Here is a 22,201-nt window from a genome sequence, read left to right as displayed (position 1 = left end):
CTCAGGAGGCTGAGGAGAACTGCTTGAACATAGGAGGCAGAGGTGGCAGTGAACTGAGATCACGCCACCACACTCTTCCACTCTAGCCTGGGGATACAGCGAGACTCCATCTTAAAAGAAAAAGAAAAAAAAAAAAGAACTTATGGTACATTTTTTCTCTATAGTGTCTTTTACTTTGGGCTATTTCCCTATTCTTTATAGGAAACACTACAAATTCAGTAACGATATAAAAACCAACACCTAACTGAGTAGCCCACCTGTTTGTTAGCATCATTGGTAAATATGTTAGTAGGGAAACAGAACAATCTCCTTTTACTTGTTAAAAAAAAGGAAGCTTCTCTGAGAGTAGTCTAGTAAGATAAATTAGGATAAAGAGTTATACTTCATAAGGTCTATACAATTGCTACAGTGGAGTTAAAAATTTAATTGTGCAGTTCCAAGCATCCAAAGAAAACAGATAATCTGATTAGTTAGAATTTTAATAGCTCCCATGCAAAAAAAAATGTCCAGCAACTCAAGAGAACAATTATAGGGCCTGCTACAGGCATTTCTACTTTACAAGTAAGGAAACCAAGGTGAAGAGGTGAGAAATTTCACCCAAGGACACCTACTAACAAAGGAGATACAGAATGGAGCAGATATGAACCCATGCTTTCGATTACTTCACTATACTTCTTCTGGTGTACAAAACACCCTTTCTTCTTGCTTCTTCGTCTTTTTTTTATTTAATAGTGCTACATCTTCATAGGGTACATGAACACATTAGGGCAGGTTTGTGTGCTACTGCTTCCACTCAGACTCATGATTTAAGGCCACAATGGGCTTGCATTTCATAAAGAGAGAAAAACCAAAAGGACTGAAGCTTTAAACCCCCTGCTAGTCATCATCTCAGCTCTCTCTCAGATTTTACCATGGGAGAAGATCACAGGAAAACTGAACCAAGAAGAAATACCATTTGTACTTGGGCATCTTTCTCTCCATGTTCCCTGACCATTCCTCTCCTTTCCCTGCCCTCATAGCCCATCACACAAACCTGTAGACCCTCCTCCTGCTTATTTATTTATAGACAGGGGTCTCACTGTGTTGCACAGGTTGGAGTACAGTGGTGTGATCAGAATTCATGTAGCCTCAAATTCATGGGCTCGAGATGTCCTCCCACCCCCAGCCTTTTAAGTAGCTGGGACTACAATGTGCACCGCCATACTCAGCCCTACATATTTAATAAATTTATACCCGTTCTTTCCCTTCACCACCACTTCCTTAGATCATCTTTCACCCAGATCAATGTGAGAACTCCTAACTGGGTGCTCAAAACAAATACACAAAGGTTAACCTTCTAAAGAATTTCTTTATTATGTATTTGCTTAAAAAATCCATGGAAAGGCATTATAAAGAGAGTTAAAAATATAGTTGCATTCCAAGAAAAGTAATATCCAACATTTCCCACCTCAATTATGTGAAAAGTGTTAACTTGATATAATATTGCAATCATAAATTTAACATATATATGTAATTCACACTTGCTTCCTAAATAACACATTCCATGGTGGCTTGCAAATCTTTTTTTTTTTTTTACAAAAATTTGGCCTCTCAGATAAGCAAAATAAACAATCAAAAAACTATTTCTAAAGTTACAATTTTACCATAAAGAAAAAAATAATATTTACAAGTGTAAAGCAGTACCCAGTACTTGTTATTTAAAAATGAAGGAATAAAAAGAATGGCGAAGACATTTCTATACAGTTACTTCCTTTTAATGTTGGAGAGATTCATCACTATAATTCTAACAAATATTTTACTGCAAACTTGATCTGATCTAGGAACTACTTTACTTAATCTAAAATTACAACTGAAATAGGTATGAACTTTTATTCTGGTTCTATTTAATAGTACTGTCCCTGGTATCATTTAGAAAAAATAGACAAGTAACTTCCCACTTTTGTCACAGGAAGCCAGGCCAAGATGATGAAATAATCAGTTCATCAATGAGTCAACCAACTATTGAAAGTATCTCTTATGTTAGAGGTACATGTGAACTCAAAAGCCGAGTTGCTGTCTTGTGATTCAGACTCATTTCTCTTGACCTCAGCTGTCATTCAGAAAAAACAAGTAGGAAAAACAGACCCTCTAAACAGCCCTTCTCACTTAAGAAGTAAAACATCATTTAGTACTGACATTGACATAAGGCTGTTGTGGCAACCCAAACACCAGCAGGTATGGCTCTTAGCTGGCTAGTCCTTCTGCTGGATTAACTCTCTTACCCAACTGGGGCGTCTATTCACTGGTTACACCCCTCAGAGGCCTTACCCTGGCCACCTGTAATAAAATGCTAACCCCATCACTTACTGACCTCTGATTCAATTTTTTCATTGTGTGTATTACTCTCTGACATGTTCATTTATTTGATGGTTATCTCCCCTCACCAGAATGTTGGCCCCTCCAGAGCAAACATTTTGTTTCATAAATTCTAAGTGCCTTGAGAGCTGCTTCACACAGAAGAGGAGCTCAATGAACACTTGAATGAATGAAGGCAGCAAAGCCCTTCTGAGACTCGTCAGTTAAACTCCAGGAAGAATGTCTTTTGGAAATACAATAATACTATTATGATTATTGTTAGCTTTTCTGTAGTACTTATTTTCAGCAGGATAGAGAGATGAGGTGATCTGTAGCCCCTGTCCATGATTACAGAGACTGATGCTCTTCTAGGAAGAGCCAGAAGGACAGCATCTCAAGCTGGCAACTATTATCTGGGTAACAACATCACATTTTTCTGCCAATGCTACATTTCTGTTCCTCTATTTAATATCTTTCTCTGGTGACAAAATAAGCTACAAGTATAAATTAACTACAATTGGTTAAATAAAGATATGGTGACTGATTTAATATTTCTTGGAAGGGTTGCCTTAACTGAAACAGAAAACAAAATAACCATGTTTTTAGCCAAACTAAATTTCTGCTTAACTCAAGGTTCACTGTTGTTACTCAGTTCTAGGACTTAGGACCACAGTGGTAAGACATTTAAGAGATCATAAAGATGAACATGCTTACTTGTGAGGGACCCAGGCAGCCTCTACCACTTACCCATGGTTATGTGGGGGGTTCAACTGGCAGAGAAAGAACTATATGGCTTGACTCCTAAATCAGTGCTCTTTTCCCTCTGCCCATTTATACCCATAGTAAGAGTTGTTTGTCAGCATATATGAGTCATAAAGTGATGTGCATATGCTGTAGAATATTCCAAATGTAAAAAATAAACCCATGAATTAAAATATCTACATTAAATATTTTTTTGCATTAATAATTACTTATTGAGAATCAGAACAGTAGCTACATCAGTATATAGAAATCTCCATTGTCTCTATATGACAAGGCAAAAGCAATAGAAAATGAAATCGAGGGAAGATGATAAGATGTAATCGGAATTTGAAAGGGAAAGTTGAGGCAACTTGCAGGAGGATGTGAAAGAAGGAAGGAAGTGTCAACAAGACAAGTGCCAGAATGTGAATGTATATGTATCAATGTAAGAAATCTAAGTGTAATATTCAGCTCCAACATGTTTGGCATAGACAGAAGAGGGTTTACCACGAAGGTGATGAAGCTTTGGCTTCATGGCCCTCACTTTGGTGAGCACTGTCTGAGGTCCTGGAAGAAGTTCCAGCAGTAGAGTCTGATGGCCATGTTTTCTAACACCTGCAGTTGGTTAAGATCCTGTCTCCATGTGGACCACTCCTTCATCACGTTAGGAGTCAGTGGGTGTCAGAGTGGACATAACTGCTTTTGGGATTCAGCTAAGAGAAGCTGAGTTGGAAATACATTTATTTTGGGTTAGTGTGATATAGTTATGTAGTTTACTTTCCATTTCATAGTCTAGTCATTCTCAGTGTAAAAACAGCTTCCAAGAACTCCTACACTCACTGTGCTGATGCACCTAGCATCATGACTCAAGGATAATGATGACACACTATTTTATGAGTGATGTGAATTCAGAGGGCAGCTAAGATTAGTCACTTCACAAAGGAAGTTGAATGTCCTGAAATATAAATAAGGTAAAGGTTTTCCAATTCTATAATGATTCTAAAAATCTAAATGACATGATCAATAAGGAGTTGGCAAAGGCAAAATATTAAGCATAAACTCTGGTCTAACAAGCTAGAGGCAGAATAACCTTTCTATGATTTCCAGAAAATATTACTAAATTGTTTTCATAGGAAAAGGCAATTTAAGAGTACATGGCCAAAAAGATATAAGGAAAAAAGCACTATAGAACATTTCAGGCAGTTAATAAAAATGTTCTATCTCTTGATTTTGTGATGTTTGTGGTACAATTTCAAATAATAATTTGTTGTGATTTCTTTTTGTATTCTAAATAAATATTTACATTTGTACCTAATTTGGAAGGTGTAACTTTGTATTTTTTTCCTTAGAGAAATATCTCGGCCCTCAGTCAAGCTGTGCAAGCTTCAAAGGTGGATCCACAAAACTCAGACCCACCTCTGTACAGAGCTTGCACTATACTACACTCCTACATGTCACAAATGTCTTAAATCACAGGTCCCAGATGAAGGGAATGCAGACTACAAAGTTTATTTTCCACTTTGCTTAGCATGACACAATCAAATATATTTAAAAACAAGACAAGAATAAAGAGAGAATGAGAATTTGTAATTTCTGAAGTTCTTTTCTTCTCTATTACTTAAAGCAGGTTTGACTGAATTAAAATATTCATATACAGAAATGAATCACAGTACAACTAGATTAGGACTGATGAAATGACTTTTAAGCAATGTTTATAAACACAAAAAATGCCATTTTTTTGAAAGGCAGGGTCTGGCTCTGTTGCCCAGGCTGGAGTGTAGTGGTGTGATCACAGCTCACTGCAGCCTCAACCTTCTGGGCTTAAGCAATCCTCCTGCCTCAGCCTCCAGAGTAGCTGGCATTACAGGCACCTGCCACCATACCTGGCTAATTTTTTTGTATTTTTTATAGAGACAGGGTTTTACCATGTTGCCCAGGCTGGTCTCAAACTCCTGGGCTCAAGTGATCCAACTGCCTTGGCCTCTTAAAATAGTGGGATTACAGGTATGAGCCACCACACCTGACCTGCCATTCATTTTTTACTGTGTTGCCAAATGAAGCCTATGTTGACCCTTATAAACCTCATTAAACCTCAGGAGCTCAGAACTTGGAGAGAACCTGTAACTTCCAAGACTTGCTAATTGGAATGTTTCTGTGCTAAAGAGCTTTCAGAGTTTATAATCTCAAGAATACACAAGCACATGAACATGTAGCAATTATGTACTAATCAAATGCAATCCATATTAAGTACATTAAAAGTCTGCTCATTGTACAGTAGCCTATTTTCATAATATACACGTACAGAGTCAGGAAGTTTCCAAAATTCACAAACTTTGTCTTTTCTTTCCATCCCTCTTGGGTAGCTGGAATAACAACAAACAGTATAAAGAGTAGCTTCATTTGATACAAAGTCAAGGCCACTTTAAAATATAAGTATTAGTAACACCTACTAAAAATTAAAGAGTCACTTCCTTCCTTGGTATAATAGCCATATAGGTCCATAACTCCTTGAGGTTAGATGAATTCTATAATTCAAATAACTTAATTAACTTACAGATTTCAAAAAGGTAATACGGTACAAACACCATGCCTAGAGCAGCACTCTATAATCTAACACATTAATACCCCTGCAGTGAAATGCATGACAATTCACGTAAGTAACAGAAATAATGATTATAAACAGCTTCAAATCCTTTCAACTCAGGTCCTCCTGCCAAATGAATTCAGGTCATGTCAACCTTTGCCACCACATGAATTTTTTAAGAATTGGCTTGTGCTATTTCCACATTTTTTGTAATATGGAATTGCAGATTAGGGATTGTGAGACTATCTTCAAGAGTCTTGTCTGTTTTGTTTTACGTTTATAGAAGGATCAATCAGCTGGTGTGTAGTCTCTCTAGGCCTGGGTAGGTCTGGGTAGTTTTTTTTTGTTTTATTTTATTTGGTTGTGCCGTTCTCCACCAATCCCAGGGCTTTCCAAAGTAAATCACGGTAGAATGCAATACAAGAAGCTACTGTTATCTTGGGGATTGGCAGTGGTTGCTGTGAGCAGCCTCCTTCCCCAAAGCTCTGTCTTAAAAACAAGCTGCCTTTTCAAATGCAGCACAGGGCCACAGAAGCAGAGAACTGATCTCACAGAATTTATAGATGGGGAAAATCACTGCCAGAAATCATGCCTCTAGATAGCACAGTGGGACTCATAAATACTGAAGGCTTGAGGAGTGTCTGGACAGAACCCTGTTGAGGATTCTTGGAGCACAAGTGCTGCCACTGCCATTACTCAAAACTCAGACCTCAGAGACAAGCACAGCTCTAGGAGCTGCATGTAAACAACAGCATTCGATATAGAAAGATCATAAAGTTACAGAATGGATGCAATCTCGCTACTCAGAACTCCCTGCTACAAACTAGAACGACTCTTAGCATGATCAACATATCCTTTCATCTTTTCAAGAACGATAAATGGCGAACAGGACCATTAACCTGAGGTTGCAATGAGTGGAAAGACAGAAAGAGATGAATGAGAAAATTTTAGGAAGCTTTTAAAAAGGTAGACATTGCCACTCCCAGGGGATACTACATGTTATTCTAGGCTAGGGCATTCAAGAAACAAACTTGCCTTATTCTACATTGAGACGTGAAAAATGTGATGAGCAACATGAAGATATTGGTATGACAAGTAGTTCTGGCATTTATCCCTTTTTTTGAAGCTAAGAGTGAATTTTGAGGTCAATATTACTCACTAGAGAAAAAACACTCTTACTCTATCCCCCAAAATTAAGAAACACAGTAAAAGCTTCTTTGTTACAATTCTTTTTCAAATAATTCTGCCCCAAACAAGACCATCATTATCTAGATTACCCATAGTTTGATAGTTCTATGAACAGCACTGAACAATGATTATATCATACTTAGATTTTTATTTCCTTCATTATCATCTGCCAGAAAATCCCTAAAAGTATTAGTTCTCTTGGCCCATGGCATCAAAAACAGTCTACTATTAAGTAGAGCAATATCTTGACGACATGGCAAGTCTAGGAGTACTAACTCATGGACGGCATCTAAAATATGACTCCCAGTTTTAAGAATATAATGCTGTAATTTCCAGGATGGCTGGTTTAATATGTTTTTTTAGTTTTCATGATGTTTTATTCCTCTCCTAGTAGAAAACCTATGCTATATAATATTTTATGTATCTGGGCATTTTGTTTTATAATATGACATAACTATACAAATTTGTTCCATTAATTTGTAAATTTTATAAAAGTATATTTATTTTCTGGTACTGAGCTAGCTTTTTGCTTGATAATGTTCAAAGCAAATTGTTTTTATTACTCTTATTACCTTACTATACATCATATATCCACAGGGTGGAATACAGAGTTCAAGGCAGAAGGGAAAATCTACTGGAAAGATGAGAATTTGGTCCTAAGAGTGCTATTTTTACCAGTTCTGTGATCACGGGTAACATAAATGCATGAGGAATGGCTACACAGGGAATGCAGTTGAGCCAACGTCTGCCTGGTAGGCATGCTCTCAGCGGCTGTCCCCCATGTCTGACAGTGTGTGCACATCCCACAATGCAGGGCAGCTTCTGGCTCTCATGAAATCCAGGCTTGATTTGCCTTACCTATGCCTGCACATAGAGGCAGCTAATGCTTTGTTGAAGTTCAGGGACCTTAGCCAAAGGGGTAGCAGTTTGATTCATGGGTAAGAAGCAGGGCAGGAAAAAATGGTTACTGTATTGGATAATGCTTTGTGGCAGCCTAGGCGGGGAGTGTCCTGGGGCTTCTCAGTCCCAAATGACAGGGATGGCAATTGTGACTGAAAGGAGCCCACAGATATGACTTTAATTAAGAATAGTTCCATTCTACACAAATAGAAATCCTCTAATTACTCTTGGATCTGTCAAGAACTGTTCTTGACAGAGCAAATGAATTTAATATTGGTAAAATATGATCACCAAAGTTGAAATAATTCATTATTTTATGAATAGAAATTGTAAATTTAGAGAAATGAATATGTCCAAAATTTTTGGTCAGTCCAAATTATCAATTAAACAATTATTTAGATAGAGAAATCTAGAGTTTATTTCTACACCTCTGTTTTGCCCACCAAAAAATACCAATGGGGGAATTTAGCATTTATTATCTGAGAAAACATATTTCAAGGACGATGTTGTACAGGGGAACATTATATGCAAGCAAAATTTTCATTCTAAGCATCTACCAAAAACTGATATTAAGGATTAATAGAGGTCAAGTAAATTAGAAAAATAAAATCAATAAGAATCTTCAAAAATATTCTGTACTTTAAAAATACGCTTCCTTTATATTTGAAAGACTTTCTCATAAAATATAGAAAAAGAACCAAGTTCTAAAAGCAACTATCTTCCACTTACTGTTTTATATTTGTTTATGTTTAAAATGAGGCTACTAGGAAGAATCTCTGTTTCAACTGACCATCAGACTTACAAACCTATCTTTCTGGCTAAATGTGACAGTGTGTGATTTATTGTACTTAATATTTTGTCTCTTAGTCACTTCCCTGGCTAAATTTCCCAAACCTCATGGCAGATGGACAATGACCACAGGATATAAAATGAACAGCTGTCCTCCTCCCTGCTTGTGCCTTTCTCCCTTCCAGTCCTATCCCTCTTTCATCACTTCCAAAATATTTGTATTTCTTCATTATCAGTGGCACTCCTACCATAACAGAGAGAGGGATCCATTCTCTCAATTTATGGAATTCCGTGCCATGTTCCAGCCATTCCCAAGTGCGCACTCCCTGCAAGTTTTCTCCCAAGCCCACAGTAGAGAACTTTTGCCATGTTGCATGAAACACAAGGAAGAGAAATGTGTCTGGCTTTGCCAGGTTCCCTGCTGGGCCATCCTCCTTTCCCCAGGGCCCACATAACCTATGCCCGAATGCTCATGCCTGGCCCATTTTCTAGGAGGACTAATCTCCACCCTGGCAGCAAGTGTTAAGTATCTCCACTCCTCCACTCATGGCAATCTGGAGACAGCATTAGTATCATTGCTGTCTGACTCTGACCTTGGTCCCCAGTTCTTAGCAGAGTTCCTGCGTCTTGTTCTTCCTACAGGGTGCCATTCCCCTAACCTTCACTGTGACGCCTGACCCTCTGGTGGTACCATGCCTGCTCTTGTCAATCTCCTTCCCAAATAATGAAGTCCTCCCTCCAGACCTCCCTCTTTCCTGGACTTTCCAACAAATTCCACTCTCATTCTCCTCTGTGGTCTGTGTCTGTTAATCAGCAATGTTTAGTGCCATACTTATTTTCTTCTCCCATGTGGACTCTTTCCCCCACCCCCTCCCCATCTATTTGATGATAAAACTTCTCGAAGATCGGGGAAGCATATTAGGCTTTGCTTTCTTCCCAGTGAATGTAAGCACATTATATATATTTATATATATAATGATTCTAAAGATCTAAATGATGCCATTCTAAAGATCCTAAAGATCTTCTCTTTGACAGATGAGTCCCTGCTTAATTGACAAGAAACTGGAAACTCCAGGCTCAGACTAAATTCTAACATTGCCCATGGATTTCATTTAGCATACTCCCTTGCCTCAGAAGTCAAGAATGAGGGTAGTATTCAGCACCAGTGTGGAACAGCATGAAATCCCTAACCTTACCTATGAGTTTAATTTAGTTACATTTTTTTAGTTCTAGGTGTGAGTAAAATTCTGTCCTACATACAGAAAGGGACACTAGTACATTCCTTAACCCTCAAGGAATATCTAAGTTAGAAAAGGTGAAAGCGAATGTGCAGAAATGGTCAGTGTATCTATCAAAGCAGACGAAGTACCTGTCATAAAATAAATTTAGAGGAAGTGGGGTTTCAGAGATACTAGGCTGAGGCAATGGGATGAGTTTTCATGGAGGAGTGGAGTTTGAGAGACCATTTGGTCTACATCAATAATCAATTTCTTCTCATCCTGTAGTTCACTACTGTATTCCTTCTACTAGAACAGTCCCCCCCAAATGTTAATAGAACAAATTTATGGATGAATTACTGACATTTATTTTTCTAAGCCTCATCAGATGAGTGACAAATCGAGTATCTCAAAAGAGAAAGGGATAAAACCTATGTTCAAATTGTATATTTTAATTCATGTAAAAATATTTAATTATCATTTCTAATAATTCAAAAACACTTAGAATTAATCTCAAGATTCTTTGCCAGAACTTTGGGCTTAGTGATACTTTACAGCATTTCAGAATATTCCCTTTTATTACTTAAGCTAGGGCTTAAGAGTTTGGGGTGAAGTGGATTTGAAAAATATATGTATATATATTTCATTTAAATTCATTTTTAAAAATAAACATTCCCTAAAAAGGTCAACTGTGGGATGACAAAGCAGGATACCCCGAATCATAATCAGTTTCACACCTTTACTTACCAAATTTTAGTTAACACAGAGGTATTCCATATATATATATTATTATTATTATTAATTTTTTTTTTAGATGCAGTCTTACTCTGTTGCTCAAGCTAGAGTGCAGTGGTGTGATCTCGGCTCACTGCAACTTCCACCTTCTGGGTTCAAGCAATTCTCCTGCCTCAGCCTCCTGAATAGCTGGGACTATAGGTGTGCGCCACTATGCCGAGCTAATTTTTGTATTTTTAGTAGAGATGAGGTTTCACCAGGTTGGCCAGAATGGTCTTGATCTCTTGACCTCGTGATCCACCTGCCCTGGCCTCCCAAAGTGCTGGGATTACAGGTGTGAGCCACTGTGCCTGGCCTTATTTTTGTTTTAATACGAATATTTGAAGATCTGGAAATCAAGTCTTGAATCTTAGCTGAATATATTTTATAACCAAGAATCTTACACTTAAGTAAAACATGTATTTAACCTTATAAAACATATGTATTAAGTTATTTTTGCTATTAAAATTTTCTAATGTTTTATTTATTTTTGTTTTGGGCTCAGGTCACCAAAGATTTTGTTAGTCTCATACTTAGAGATGTCCATGTTTCAGAAGATGTTTTCACTATTTCATCATAAGTTCCCTAAGGTCTTACTCACCAGGGAGAATGACTCTTGAAAAAAAATGAGATCTAATTTGAAATACATTTCAGTAAGTTCATGAAGGAAATGAGCAATAATTCACACCAACATATGGAGGAGTCAATTTCTCCTCCTCTTGAATTACCTGTTCTAAAAGAGTTGAGAGAAAATTTCTTTACTGAATCAAGTTCTGAGTAATTATAAGGTTTATGAATTATGCTCAAGGGAAAAATCAACTGCTTTTCTTATGCTACATGAAATATAATACCTTTTACAAGTGATACTTTATCCTTTACATCTATTGAAGAAAAATAATACCAGGTCTTTTTTTTTTCATAAAGCAATATTCCAATTCAGCCAAAAGTTTAGCTTTTGTAATTTTCAGTTTTTATTATTCAAAATACACTCATGTAAACAGAGTGGCTCTCATTCATCTGAGACTCCATGGCATGTACAGTATAGATGGAATATAATTCAGGCCTAATAACATTTTTATATCTTAATAAATATAAAGCATTTATGATTTAATGACTTCCTTCTGTCTTGAAATAATAAAAACAAAAAGAAAGCCACAAAAAGAAATTACACATACAAAAATAAAACTCGAATGTTTAGGATATCCATAAGTAACACTCACTCAATAAAAAAAGATACTAATTCTATAAATTATGAACAAATAATTGATTCAAGTTAGCTCAGTAATTACATACTGATAAACACATGCATATATATTTCTGCCTACTTGTTTTACTAAAAGCATGGTTTACTGGTGATTCTCAGTTTCTTTCTGGGTCATCTTTTCCATTGATTGTGGTCCTCAGATCACCTCCCCCAAACCACTTCCTGGCATGAAATGTCTGCATCACATCAATTTAACACTTGGTAACATACTATTATAGATGTCTTTGTAATGGTTACTTGTCACTCAGACAAGAAATATTTATGAGCATCTATTTATTATGAGTCCCTGGGCAAGTGGCTGAGGATACTGTGATGCACAAGATAGATTTGTCTGGCAAGCCAAACTATTTATTCTTCATGGTGTGTTTTTAAATGTTTTACCTTTATTTCTTGTTTGGCTAATGAATCCTATTAATCTGATGTAAGAGGTAAGCTAGAGTGAACAAGCATATTATTCGGTAAATTCTTGCAGAGTGACTCAATGCAGATTTCTACCAAGGAAGTGACAAATCCACTCCTAACACAACTACCCAAATAATTTTTCTTAAGAATTAATTTCATTCTATTTCTCTATTGCTCAAGAGAGAAAGAGGTTCTTCTGTAGACCTCTATTAAATAACTAAAAAACAATATTATTTTATTTTTAAAAAGTTAAATTAAATGAGTTTAAAACCTCAATTTAACATTTAACTCTCTATTAAATAAGTTGAAGCCCTGAGCTGATACAGATAAGCTCTTTGGATAGATGCAACTTTATCTGACATGGCTTATAGCTACCAGGCCCAGTTCTTCTGCTCTAGGAGGGCACATATGTTCCCCTCCGATGCCTTGCCTATATTCACTCTGCCTTCTCACCTGAAAAACCTTTCTCTGTCCTTTCAAGTGACTCAGGTTGTTGGGAGGGATTCTCCTTGCTAAGAAGCCTTCATGAAGGACCTCGTTAGGCTCTGCCACCCTGGGGACCTATATACAGACCCACTCTGTTTACAAAAATGCCACTTTCTGGAGATTTATGCTGTTTGTACCCAGTGCCTTCTACTACATTGTTAAGTGCTATAAAAATGTTCTGTTTTCTTACTTATTTTGTTTTCCCAGAGTTAAAGCCAGCTCAAACAAATATTGAGCACACAGCAAATATTCAGTGAAATTTTGTTAAGTGAATGATGGACACAAAGGACTACCAGCATTTCCTTTGGACCCTCGACCCTGACTGAGAAAGCAGAGTTCAAAGGCATCTGTAAGATAACACTCTGCAAGGGCGTCATCTCAAATTTTTCTTCCTATCCCAGAGGAAATCTAAAGGAAGCAGGTAAACACCGCTAAGGCTATAACCATAAATTCCACAAGTTGAATCTAATGAATCAAGTGAGGATGGTAGCAAATTGATGCCTCAGCACAGAAATGGATACAAGATCTTTCATTGGAATGGAAAAATGAAAAGTTCTCCCAAGAATATTTTAGGACACCTTCCGAGATGATTTAGCTATGGATAATGTGATAAATTTCATCTTGCAGAACTGTATTTTCAGGATTCTTTAACTTTAAAAATCATTTGGTTAAGCTTACATTTATGTATGTGTGTGTATGTGTGTGTATATGTATATATGTTTAGATACACATTTATCTAACCCATATATACACATATATAATATATACATTATATACACATTAGATATACACATTTATGTGTACATATCTAATGTAATATATGTATATATTGTATATACATTTGTGTGTGTGTGTATCTGAAAGAATTGAGAAAGCGTTGCTAAACATTGGCATGATGGAGTTTATTTGAGACACTCCTTAGTTATTCAAGCAATTTTTGTATGAGGGACTTGGGAGTCTGTAGGGCAGTTGGGGCCCCACAGGGTCGTGGGGTGTCCCTTATGCTGTGTTGAGGTGCAGGATCCGAGAAGTAAAGAGACAGGACACTGAAGAACTGGTGTAGAGCATCTGGACCCGGGGGTCACACCACCTGTGAGCAGAGATCAGCGACGGCCCCCCAATGCCCAAGAGCATCTGTGTTTATTAGTTACAAGCAGGGGGCAGGGTCGTGAGTGAGGTCATCATCTATAGGCTTAGTAATAGGGCATAATCAATCACGTGAGTCACAAGCGAGGTTATCATCCCATGATGTCACCTGGGCAGAGAGGTGGGCCATGACGTGCGCAGTAGTAGAGGGTTGTTACAGAAAAGGGGTCCACCCTCACTAGGTCACTGAGGCAAGGAGGTGGGCTGTGTGCAACAGGTGTTGTGAGCAACACTTCTTATCTGGGGGCTGGAGACTTAAAGGATTTCTAATAGAAGGATACTGTAATCTTAATGCAGTGGGAGCTGACAGACTTGTGCTCTTCTCTTAAGATATTTATGGGAGGATGATTTGAGCTAGCATGGAAGTGAGAAAAGACTGACAGGGTGTACAGCTGTCGTGACTGGTCACATCAGAGGGGTTCTTCTCCCTCAGTTACTTCCAGGATCTCAGGCCTGAGGCCTGCTTTCCACAGGAACTGGATGCAAGGTACTACAACTCCTTTATCAGGAGAAGAAGCACTTGCTCCAAGCCTGCCATACAGCATATGCCCTTTCAGGCAGGGACTCCACTGCCTGGCTCTTTCGTTCTCGTCCTGGTCTGGCTGTTTTCCCATGTACTGCTTCTGTTCTGTGACTGCTCTAGGCATTCCTCCTACTACAAACTACTATATGGTTACATAGAAGGATTCTATAAATCAGCACTAAATGTGTCAGTATAGATCCAACTATAATACCTATGATTATACAGAAAGATTATATAGAACTAAGTAGATATAATTAAGTATGATTATATAAACTAGATATATGTAAGCAGTAAGTTACTCTTCAAGCACTAATTGTATAAACTAATATATGATTATATATGCAGGATTATATAAAGGAAACAGCTGAACAATAACACTATAAACTAAGACATTCTTCAGGCACTGGTTGGGCCCGGTGTCTGGACAGTTCTCCTTCCTCGGTGCCCATGGGGGGTGTTACCCACAGGAGTCTTTTGGATAATGTTTGTTACACAACTGAAAATGTTCACAAGAGCAATATGAAAGTATCAACACAATAATTTCTCCAATTGTGGTTATATACGCCCAATTATAAACATAATTCACCACTTAGGCCATAAATAATGATGGAACTTCCTAGAAAACTGCTTAAATCATTGTGTTATACAGTGAACATTTAACATTTAGTATCCTAAAGGAATTCCTAAGGAGTGACACTAAAACCAACTGAACATATGTAACCATATTATTAATATAGATTTGAAGAATTCTACAGTATGCAAGGAAATGTAAATGTTGAATTGTTAACATATAGTTTTTATAACTTAATATAATTTTTGAACCGAGTATAAATAAAATGGCTATGATGGTGGCTATTAGATTGGTTGGATTCATTTTAATTGCTATTCTGGTATTTGTTTACTACGGATAAACACAATTATGACATTTCTAGAATTTCTAAGTGGTGAGTGTGCCTCAGTCTGCCCTCATATCACAAAAGTAAACAGAATAATGTCACATACTCATACCTCATAAACATCCATGTAAACAAATGTTAATGAGATACACAAAAGCATTTCTGGAAAGTTTTGCCCACATACTGCACTCACCACACACCTTACAACAAATGGTTTGCTACTACACTGTTTCTTTGCCACCCAGACTCTTCTTGGTTTCCCCCAGTTTTTTTACGCTCAAAATGTAGTAAGTAAATGCACAAATGAAGTTTATAAACAATAAATTATAATTTGTTTTTACTAAATATGTTCCATTTCATTCCTAAGGATATATTAAAATTTCACTTTTGATTCTAAAACTGCCACCTGAAAAGATTTATAAATGTATTTTTAGTTATAAACTTGAGATCTTTTTCTCATTTTCTTCCTTCCTCTTTCCTTCTTCCTTCCTCCCCTCCTTTATCTTCTCCTTGCCATCTCTCTCTCATCCCCCAATTCTGCTACTCTTCCAGTCTTCCAGCAGGATTCCAATCTGTGCTTTAAATAGCACAAGCTGGCCTGGTGGGCTACAGCTTGTGGGGAGACCAGGGGCTCTTGTTAAGTCCCATGTTTGTGTCTAGTCCTGAGACCTTGGCCCTAGTGCTTGCTTTGGGTTTTGAGTCTTAGGTACTAAACCTCGCATTCTCTGATTAACTTCTCTTCTTGGTCCTTTTTCATCAAATCTATTGTATTGATACAAATGAAAGGCAAGGGAATAGAGAATCTATGCCATATTAGCAGTATACTATTTTTCCTTTTAATAAAGAATAATTTAATTGGTGTAGGAGCTCTCCTTTCTTGAATAAAGTACAAATAATATTAGAATTAGGAGACATACATTTTAAAATTGTTTCTCTTGTGTTCTTTTATTGCTTAAAGACAGTATCTGAAACTAATGTTCATTTCTCTAACAAAAAGGAAGAACAAGTACTCAGAATACTGATACATTATTAACCATTATTCAGCTTATTTTTGTTAATAGCATAATTAATCTAAACACATTTGTTCTGATTAAGAGCCTAAGTTGCCTGTCATGCCACAGTTTAAAATATTTGTTTTTGTAGACCATAACTCTTTAAAAATATATTTTTTTCTGATTATAAAAACATTACGTGCTTGCTACAGAAGAGTTAGGATACACTTGTTAATAAATCAAAGACAACTTTCTCATCAAAAAACCATTATTTTTGTTTTCACTAACACTTTACTTATGATCACACACGGACTTCTGAACTGTCTGTAAATTGTTGTAGGTAATACTGTCAACTGGAGAAGAAAACAACCCAAAATGTAATCAGGGGATTTGACATAGTACCTCCTACACAGGCTGAAACGAGGCACACTGATGAAAAAGTGACAAATACATACTTGAAGAAAACTGCTCTTTGGCAAAATCAAGCACAGTGGGCTCCTGGCTATAGAACACTGACTTGCAATTTGGAATAAAAGGCTCCTGAGGGAACAGTCCTTTCACTAATGGTGGACCTCCTAAGATATGGAACGGACTGGAGGAAGCTGTCCTGAGCATGGCTGGTGGACATCTGCAATTCTCATGCCATAGGGAATGGCCAGGAGGGGGTGTTGCTCTTATGGGATCTAGGCCCCATTAGAAGACAGCATCTTTCTTCCCCTGGAACATTCATTTCCTTTGTAAATTTATGCAAGTTATTTATAAGTACATACCCTTGAAAAATAAAATGGAAGGTAATAGAATAGACCACAAAACTGCAAACACTTGATCAAAACGCACCTTATTTTACTGAATGCTTTAGGTAGGAACGTTTAGCTCTAAAACAAAAGCAGTTAAACACTGCCGGATACAGACATTTTTAAAAATTATCTATGTTTGAATTTAACATAGATTATTCATGCCAAACATGAAGCCTTAATAGGTTACTTTTGGTTACCAATAATTATCTCTCTCACTAGCAGTTAGTCAGAGCTCAGGAAATGGAACATATTTTAATCTTAATCTGAGCAAAATATAACTAGCTAGGTAATCCTGCTGTAATACAATAAACCAATGTATGCAAAATACATATGTAAATCATTTTAAGATGTTTTGAATTATCTGCAATATTTTTAATACCACTCACTGCTGGAGAGATGTGAGAACAGAATGCAACATTTAAAAATATTTATTTCACTTTAAAAATGTTGCAGATTATTTACTGCAAAACTAAGACTTACTATTCTGTAAATCTAAAAGCATCTGGCATTATAATACCGATTGCACACTATCTTTAAAGCAAACATTTCCAAGTTAAATCGTTATAATTGCTAAAAACACTTACCAATCGAAAATTGGAGGACAGAAGCTGTTGTTGTATTAAGGCCTGTGGTAATCTAGAGAAAAAGAATATATAAAAATAAGACAAGATAGAAAGAGAGGAGAAAGATGCTCAGAGAGGGGTGGGGAGGGGAAGAGTTAAAAAAGAGGAAAGAAGAAATCCATTAACAGAAGTTGCATTTATCCAGTTGTTGGTTCATTTTATCAATGTGTCTGAACACAGATCTGTTTCTTATTCCCCTGTGGAAAATGAAGCAGTAAAATTCTGACTTAGGGACGGATAGCATATTTCTCAGTGTCCCTTCATAAACTGTTTTTAGAGGAATCCAGCAGGTTATCTGGTGAAAGCATTTAACAAAGCTCCTCTCCACTCACTCCACCATCTCCCCTCCATCCTACCATATCAATAGATCTGGGACCCAAAAAGAATGTAGCAAAAAGCCTACTGAACAAAAACTGGGAGATAAATTAAGAACAAATGAGTAGAATAAAATTATTTTGAAAAGGAAATATAACTACAATAGCTAAAGGTCGTAGGCTTTCTTTGTGGAGGGGTGTAATAAAATGATATAAAACTGATTGTAATAATGGTTCCACAACTTTGTAAATAAACCAAAAACCTTGAACTGTACACTTTAAATTAAGGAATGTAGAATCTGTGGATTATTTCTCAATAAAACTTACCAAAAAAAAAATAAAGAAAAGAAATAGAATTATGGACCTAGAAATAGTGTTTCGACAAGTTTCTGCTACTTTTCCTTAGTTTCATCAAGAAGCATGCTTAAGCAAAATTTCCCCCTTCTGAAAGAGGAATGGTGCCTCTGTAGTTTTAACATTTTATTTATTTATCCTTTAGAGCAGTGACTTTGACCCATACCAGCTCAAATGAGATAAGAATTAACGTTCTCATTTTGTTGGGTTCTGAAACTCTGAAGACTACAATATAGGACATTTCAGTGACTCCACCCTATGCAACACAAAGTGGGTAACTCTTTTCACTGTGTCAGAGGCAGCAGGCTGTCTTACTTTTGCTTCTTATCTGTCTTAATAACATCTTTAGACATATCCCTGCACTTTGTTAGCCCCATGTGATAAAGTCCACAAATGCAGAAGGGTCAAGTGCTATACAATTCATGAACAGCCATAGGAAATGAGTGAACAAGCCTCTTGCTCTGTTGAAATTCAGTTGAGATGTGAATATTAAAAGATTGGATGCGTGTGAATATCGAAATATCTACATCATGACTTGGAGAGATGACTGAATGTGTGCTTTAAATACGTGGCTATAAACCTATTGCTGGTGCATTAAATATACTGAAGAGTCTTAGATACTTATCCCGTTGGTGTAATAAATGATGCTTGTGTCACCTACTTGATCAAGTTCCACAAGCTGTGACCTCTGCTAGCGAACGGCAAGTTGTGTGAAATATCGTCAAATTTCAAATTACGTGTGCTAACTGAAGGTGACTCTACACTTTGATGAGTCACTGATTCTACTTTTTTTCCCCAGGGACTGGTAGAATGGTTGGCTCTCATTTCTTTACTTTTACCCATTTGTTTTATTAGTAAAATATCTGCTACAAGAAAGAACAGGAAAGATGAGGGAATAAAAAGAAGCACTGCCTATGAAATCTATTCACCTATATTTATACTTGAGTATTATAAATATAAAGCGAAATTATACCTATATTTATGATGGGGTATTACAAATTATTAATCTTGAGTTCAAATATGAGTTATTAAGCCTTTTTACATGACATTCTGAAAACAAAAGGGGCCCTTAAAGAACTTTTGATAAATAATACAGTAACTATGAATGTCTGACAGATTAACTTCTTCTTACCAAATCTCACTCTCTTAAATTATTAAATACACTCAAAACTATAGAAAATTAGTATGATAACTAAATGAATCTGAAGAAATCACTGTAGGCTGAGGCTGTTCATTCTGCACTTTTTCTCTAAAATTTTTTATTGGGTTTGACATTGTTTTAGTCCAAACTCACCCTTGTAATTAAAATGCATTTCCAAATATGTGAGAATAATTCACCCGGCGAGGCTCATGCCTGTAATCCCAGCACTTTGGGATGCCAAGGCAGTAGGACTGCTTGAGCCCAGGAGTTCAAGACCAGCCTAGGCAACATAGGGAGACCTTGTCTCTACAAACAATTAAAAAGAAATTAGCTGGGTGTGGTGGTGCATGCCTGTAGTCCCAGCTACTTGGGAGGCTGAGGCGGGAGGATGAGGCCAGAGGATCACCTGAGCCCAAGAGGTCAGGGCAGCAGTGAGCCATGATGGTGCCCCTGCACACCAGCCTGGGTGACAGAGTGAGACCTTGTCTTAAAAAATAATAGTAATAACTTAGTAAATAATTTCCTTTTTTTAAAAAAAGGAGGGTACCATAACTCATTACATTTTAAATTCTGAGAGCAAATTTTTCTTTAAAGGAGTAAATGAATTCCTTTTTACCTTTATTTTATACTAGCAAAATGAATAAAGTTCAGTGTCACCACCTAAAATAGAGAGACTTCACTGGGTTAAATAAAACCCAGTGAGGGGTACACAGCACAGCAGTAAAAGCAGCAAAAACTTGTGCTATGTCCAGGTAAACATTAGCTGCCACCTCTCACTAATGTCTCCTGAAATGAAATGGCTATTTAACTATATTCACAAAATGGAGATGCTCTTTTCAACATTTTAAAAGATAAAGCTTAGCCTACTAAGGTTCTTTGCTTGCAGTTCTTTTTCTTACAACTTCTGTAAGAATGGGCTTTGTGATTTTGTGTTCTTGTGCCAGTTTGCTGAGAATGATGGTTTCCAGGTTCATCCATGTCCCTACAAAGGACACGAACTCATCGTTTTTGATGGGTGCATAATATTCCATGGTGTATATGTGCCACATTTTCCCTGTCCAGTCTATCATCGATGGGCATTTGGGTTGGTTCCAGGTCTTTGCTATTGTAAACTGTGCTGCAATGAACATTTGTGTGCATGTGTCCTTATAGTAGCACAATTTATATTCCTTTGGATATATACCCAGTAATGGGATTGCTGGGTCAAATGGAATTTCTATTTCTAGGTCCATGAGGAATCGCCACACTAAATAGTTGGAAAAAAAAAAAAGAAAAAGAATGGGCTTTATGAAAAATAAGAAGGCACACTGTTTAAAAAGTGATGTTTGGGGTTGATATTTCATTAGTCCTCATGCACAATAATTTTGACTGCATTCAGTCATAATGTACCATGCAAATGTTAGGATTTCAGCAAATATTGAATATAATGTTAACTGAAAACCAAATTCCTCACTTTTCATTTGATTGTTCTGTCTTCTATAAACACAACTTGGGTACAATACATATTTTTGCTTTGGGGACACCAATACAGTATAAAAATTATGAAAAATTAGAAGTTAGTATAAAATGTGGACATCATCGCCATCATTCTCAATGTTTTATTTTTTTCCTTTTGAATCTCACCATGCAAATTCATCTTAGGAAAATATTTATAATGGAAATATAAAAACTAGACACTTTCTCATTTCTCAGATGAAGATATTGAATAGTTTCCTTTTTAGTTGAAAGGGTAAACCCACATTAATTATAAAACACAGCTCAAAATTAGCCCATTAGATATATCAACTCTAATGCTAAATAAACAGGGATATAGTAAAACAATCAGGATTAAATATACATGGGATTAAATAGATACTTCAGTTTTATGCTATAAAAATATGAATTTTGGCATTATATTCTTAGATATTTTTATTTCCTATTAATCAGTGAAAACAAAAATAACTTGTCAAGCATTTCCAGGAATATTACTAAACGAGACACCTTCTAAAAAAGGCATTTAGTGTAAGCTAAATTAACTACAGTAAAAAAATTAATTCTGTGCTAAGGTTTATAGATAATTAATTCTGTCATGGTATATTATTTAAAATGTACTAGCAAATCTATTTTTTCAAGAAAAACTTCACCACCAGAATCATACTTGTCTGCAGGAATATTATAGCACCTTGTGAGGCTTGAATTATGAGCACCTATTATTTTAATTTGCATCCAATTAATTCTGTTTGTGTTGTAATTTCAACTAAAAGCCCCTCAATTCATCAATGTTCTGAAGCTTGTATCTTTAACAAATTAAATGTATCTATTGCCACGAAAGGGATATTTAAGCAGCATAAAATAAGAACCATCTTACAATTAACTGGCTTTCACATTTTGATAACTAAATCTTCTTTTAATTGCCCATCTAGGTACCGACCCCCCCCCCCACCATTTACACTGGAAGCCACTCTTTTGACAACTTTTAAAGTTAATGATTTTGAAACACAATTGTGATATAAGGCTGAAAAATACAACCTGTTGCTAGCCCTCTACAAAGGAAGAAGGGAAATAAAAGAACAAGCATTGAAGCCCAAGGTGAAAAGCAGGAAAGTAAAGCAGAAGAGACAGTACAAGAAGAGTATTAGGGACAAAGGAATTGAACCAGGATATAATATAACAATTGCTTTTGTATTATTTTTCAAGAAGGTAAAATGAAAGTAGTCTTCATGCCAGTAAGAACTACCAAGCCAACAAAAAAACGGC

The 22,201-nt window shown here is 36.5% G+C and overlaps 1 protein-coding gene across 4 annotated transcripts in view; it reads right to left on the bottom strand.

Annotated features, from left to right (window-relative positions):
• Positions 1-22,201, bottom strand: part of RELN (reelin) — a 527,812-nt gene that overhangs the window by 248,997 nt on the left and 256,614 nt on the right. For all 4 annotated transcript variants that reach the window (XM_021673084.2, XM_021673089.2, XM_064374717.1 and 1 more), the window contains exon 8: positions 17,618-17,669. In XM_021673084.2, coding sequence (XP_021528759.2) covers positions 17,618-17,669 — 52 coding nt within the window. The remainder of the gene's footprint in view (positions 1-17,617; positions 17,670-22,201) is intronic.

Source organism: Aotus nancymaae, unplaced genomic scaffold (genome assembly GCF_030222135.1).
Source record: "Aotus nancymaae isolate 86718 unplaced genomic scaffold, 86718_ANA_hifiasm-v0.15.2.pri h1tg000002l, whole genome shotgun sequence".
Taxonomy (NCBI): Eukaryota; Metazoa; Chordata; class Mammalia; order Primates; family Aotidae; genus Aotus; species Aotus nancymaae.
This window is presented reverse-complemented; position numbering and strand designations above follow the sequence as displayed.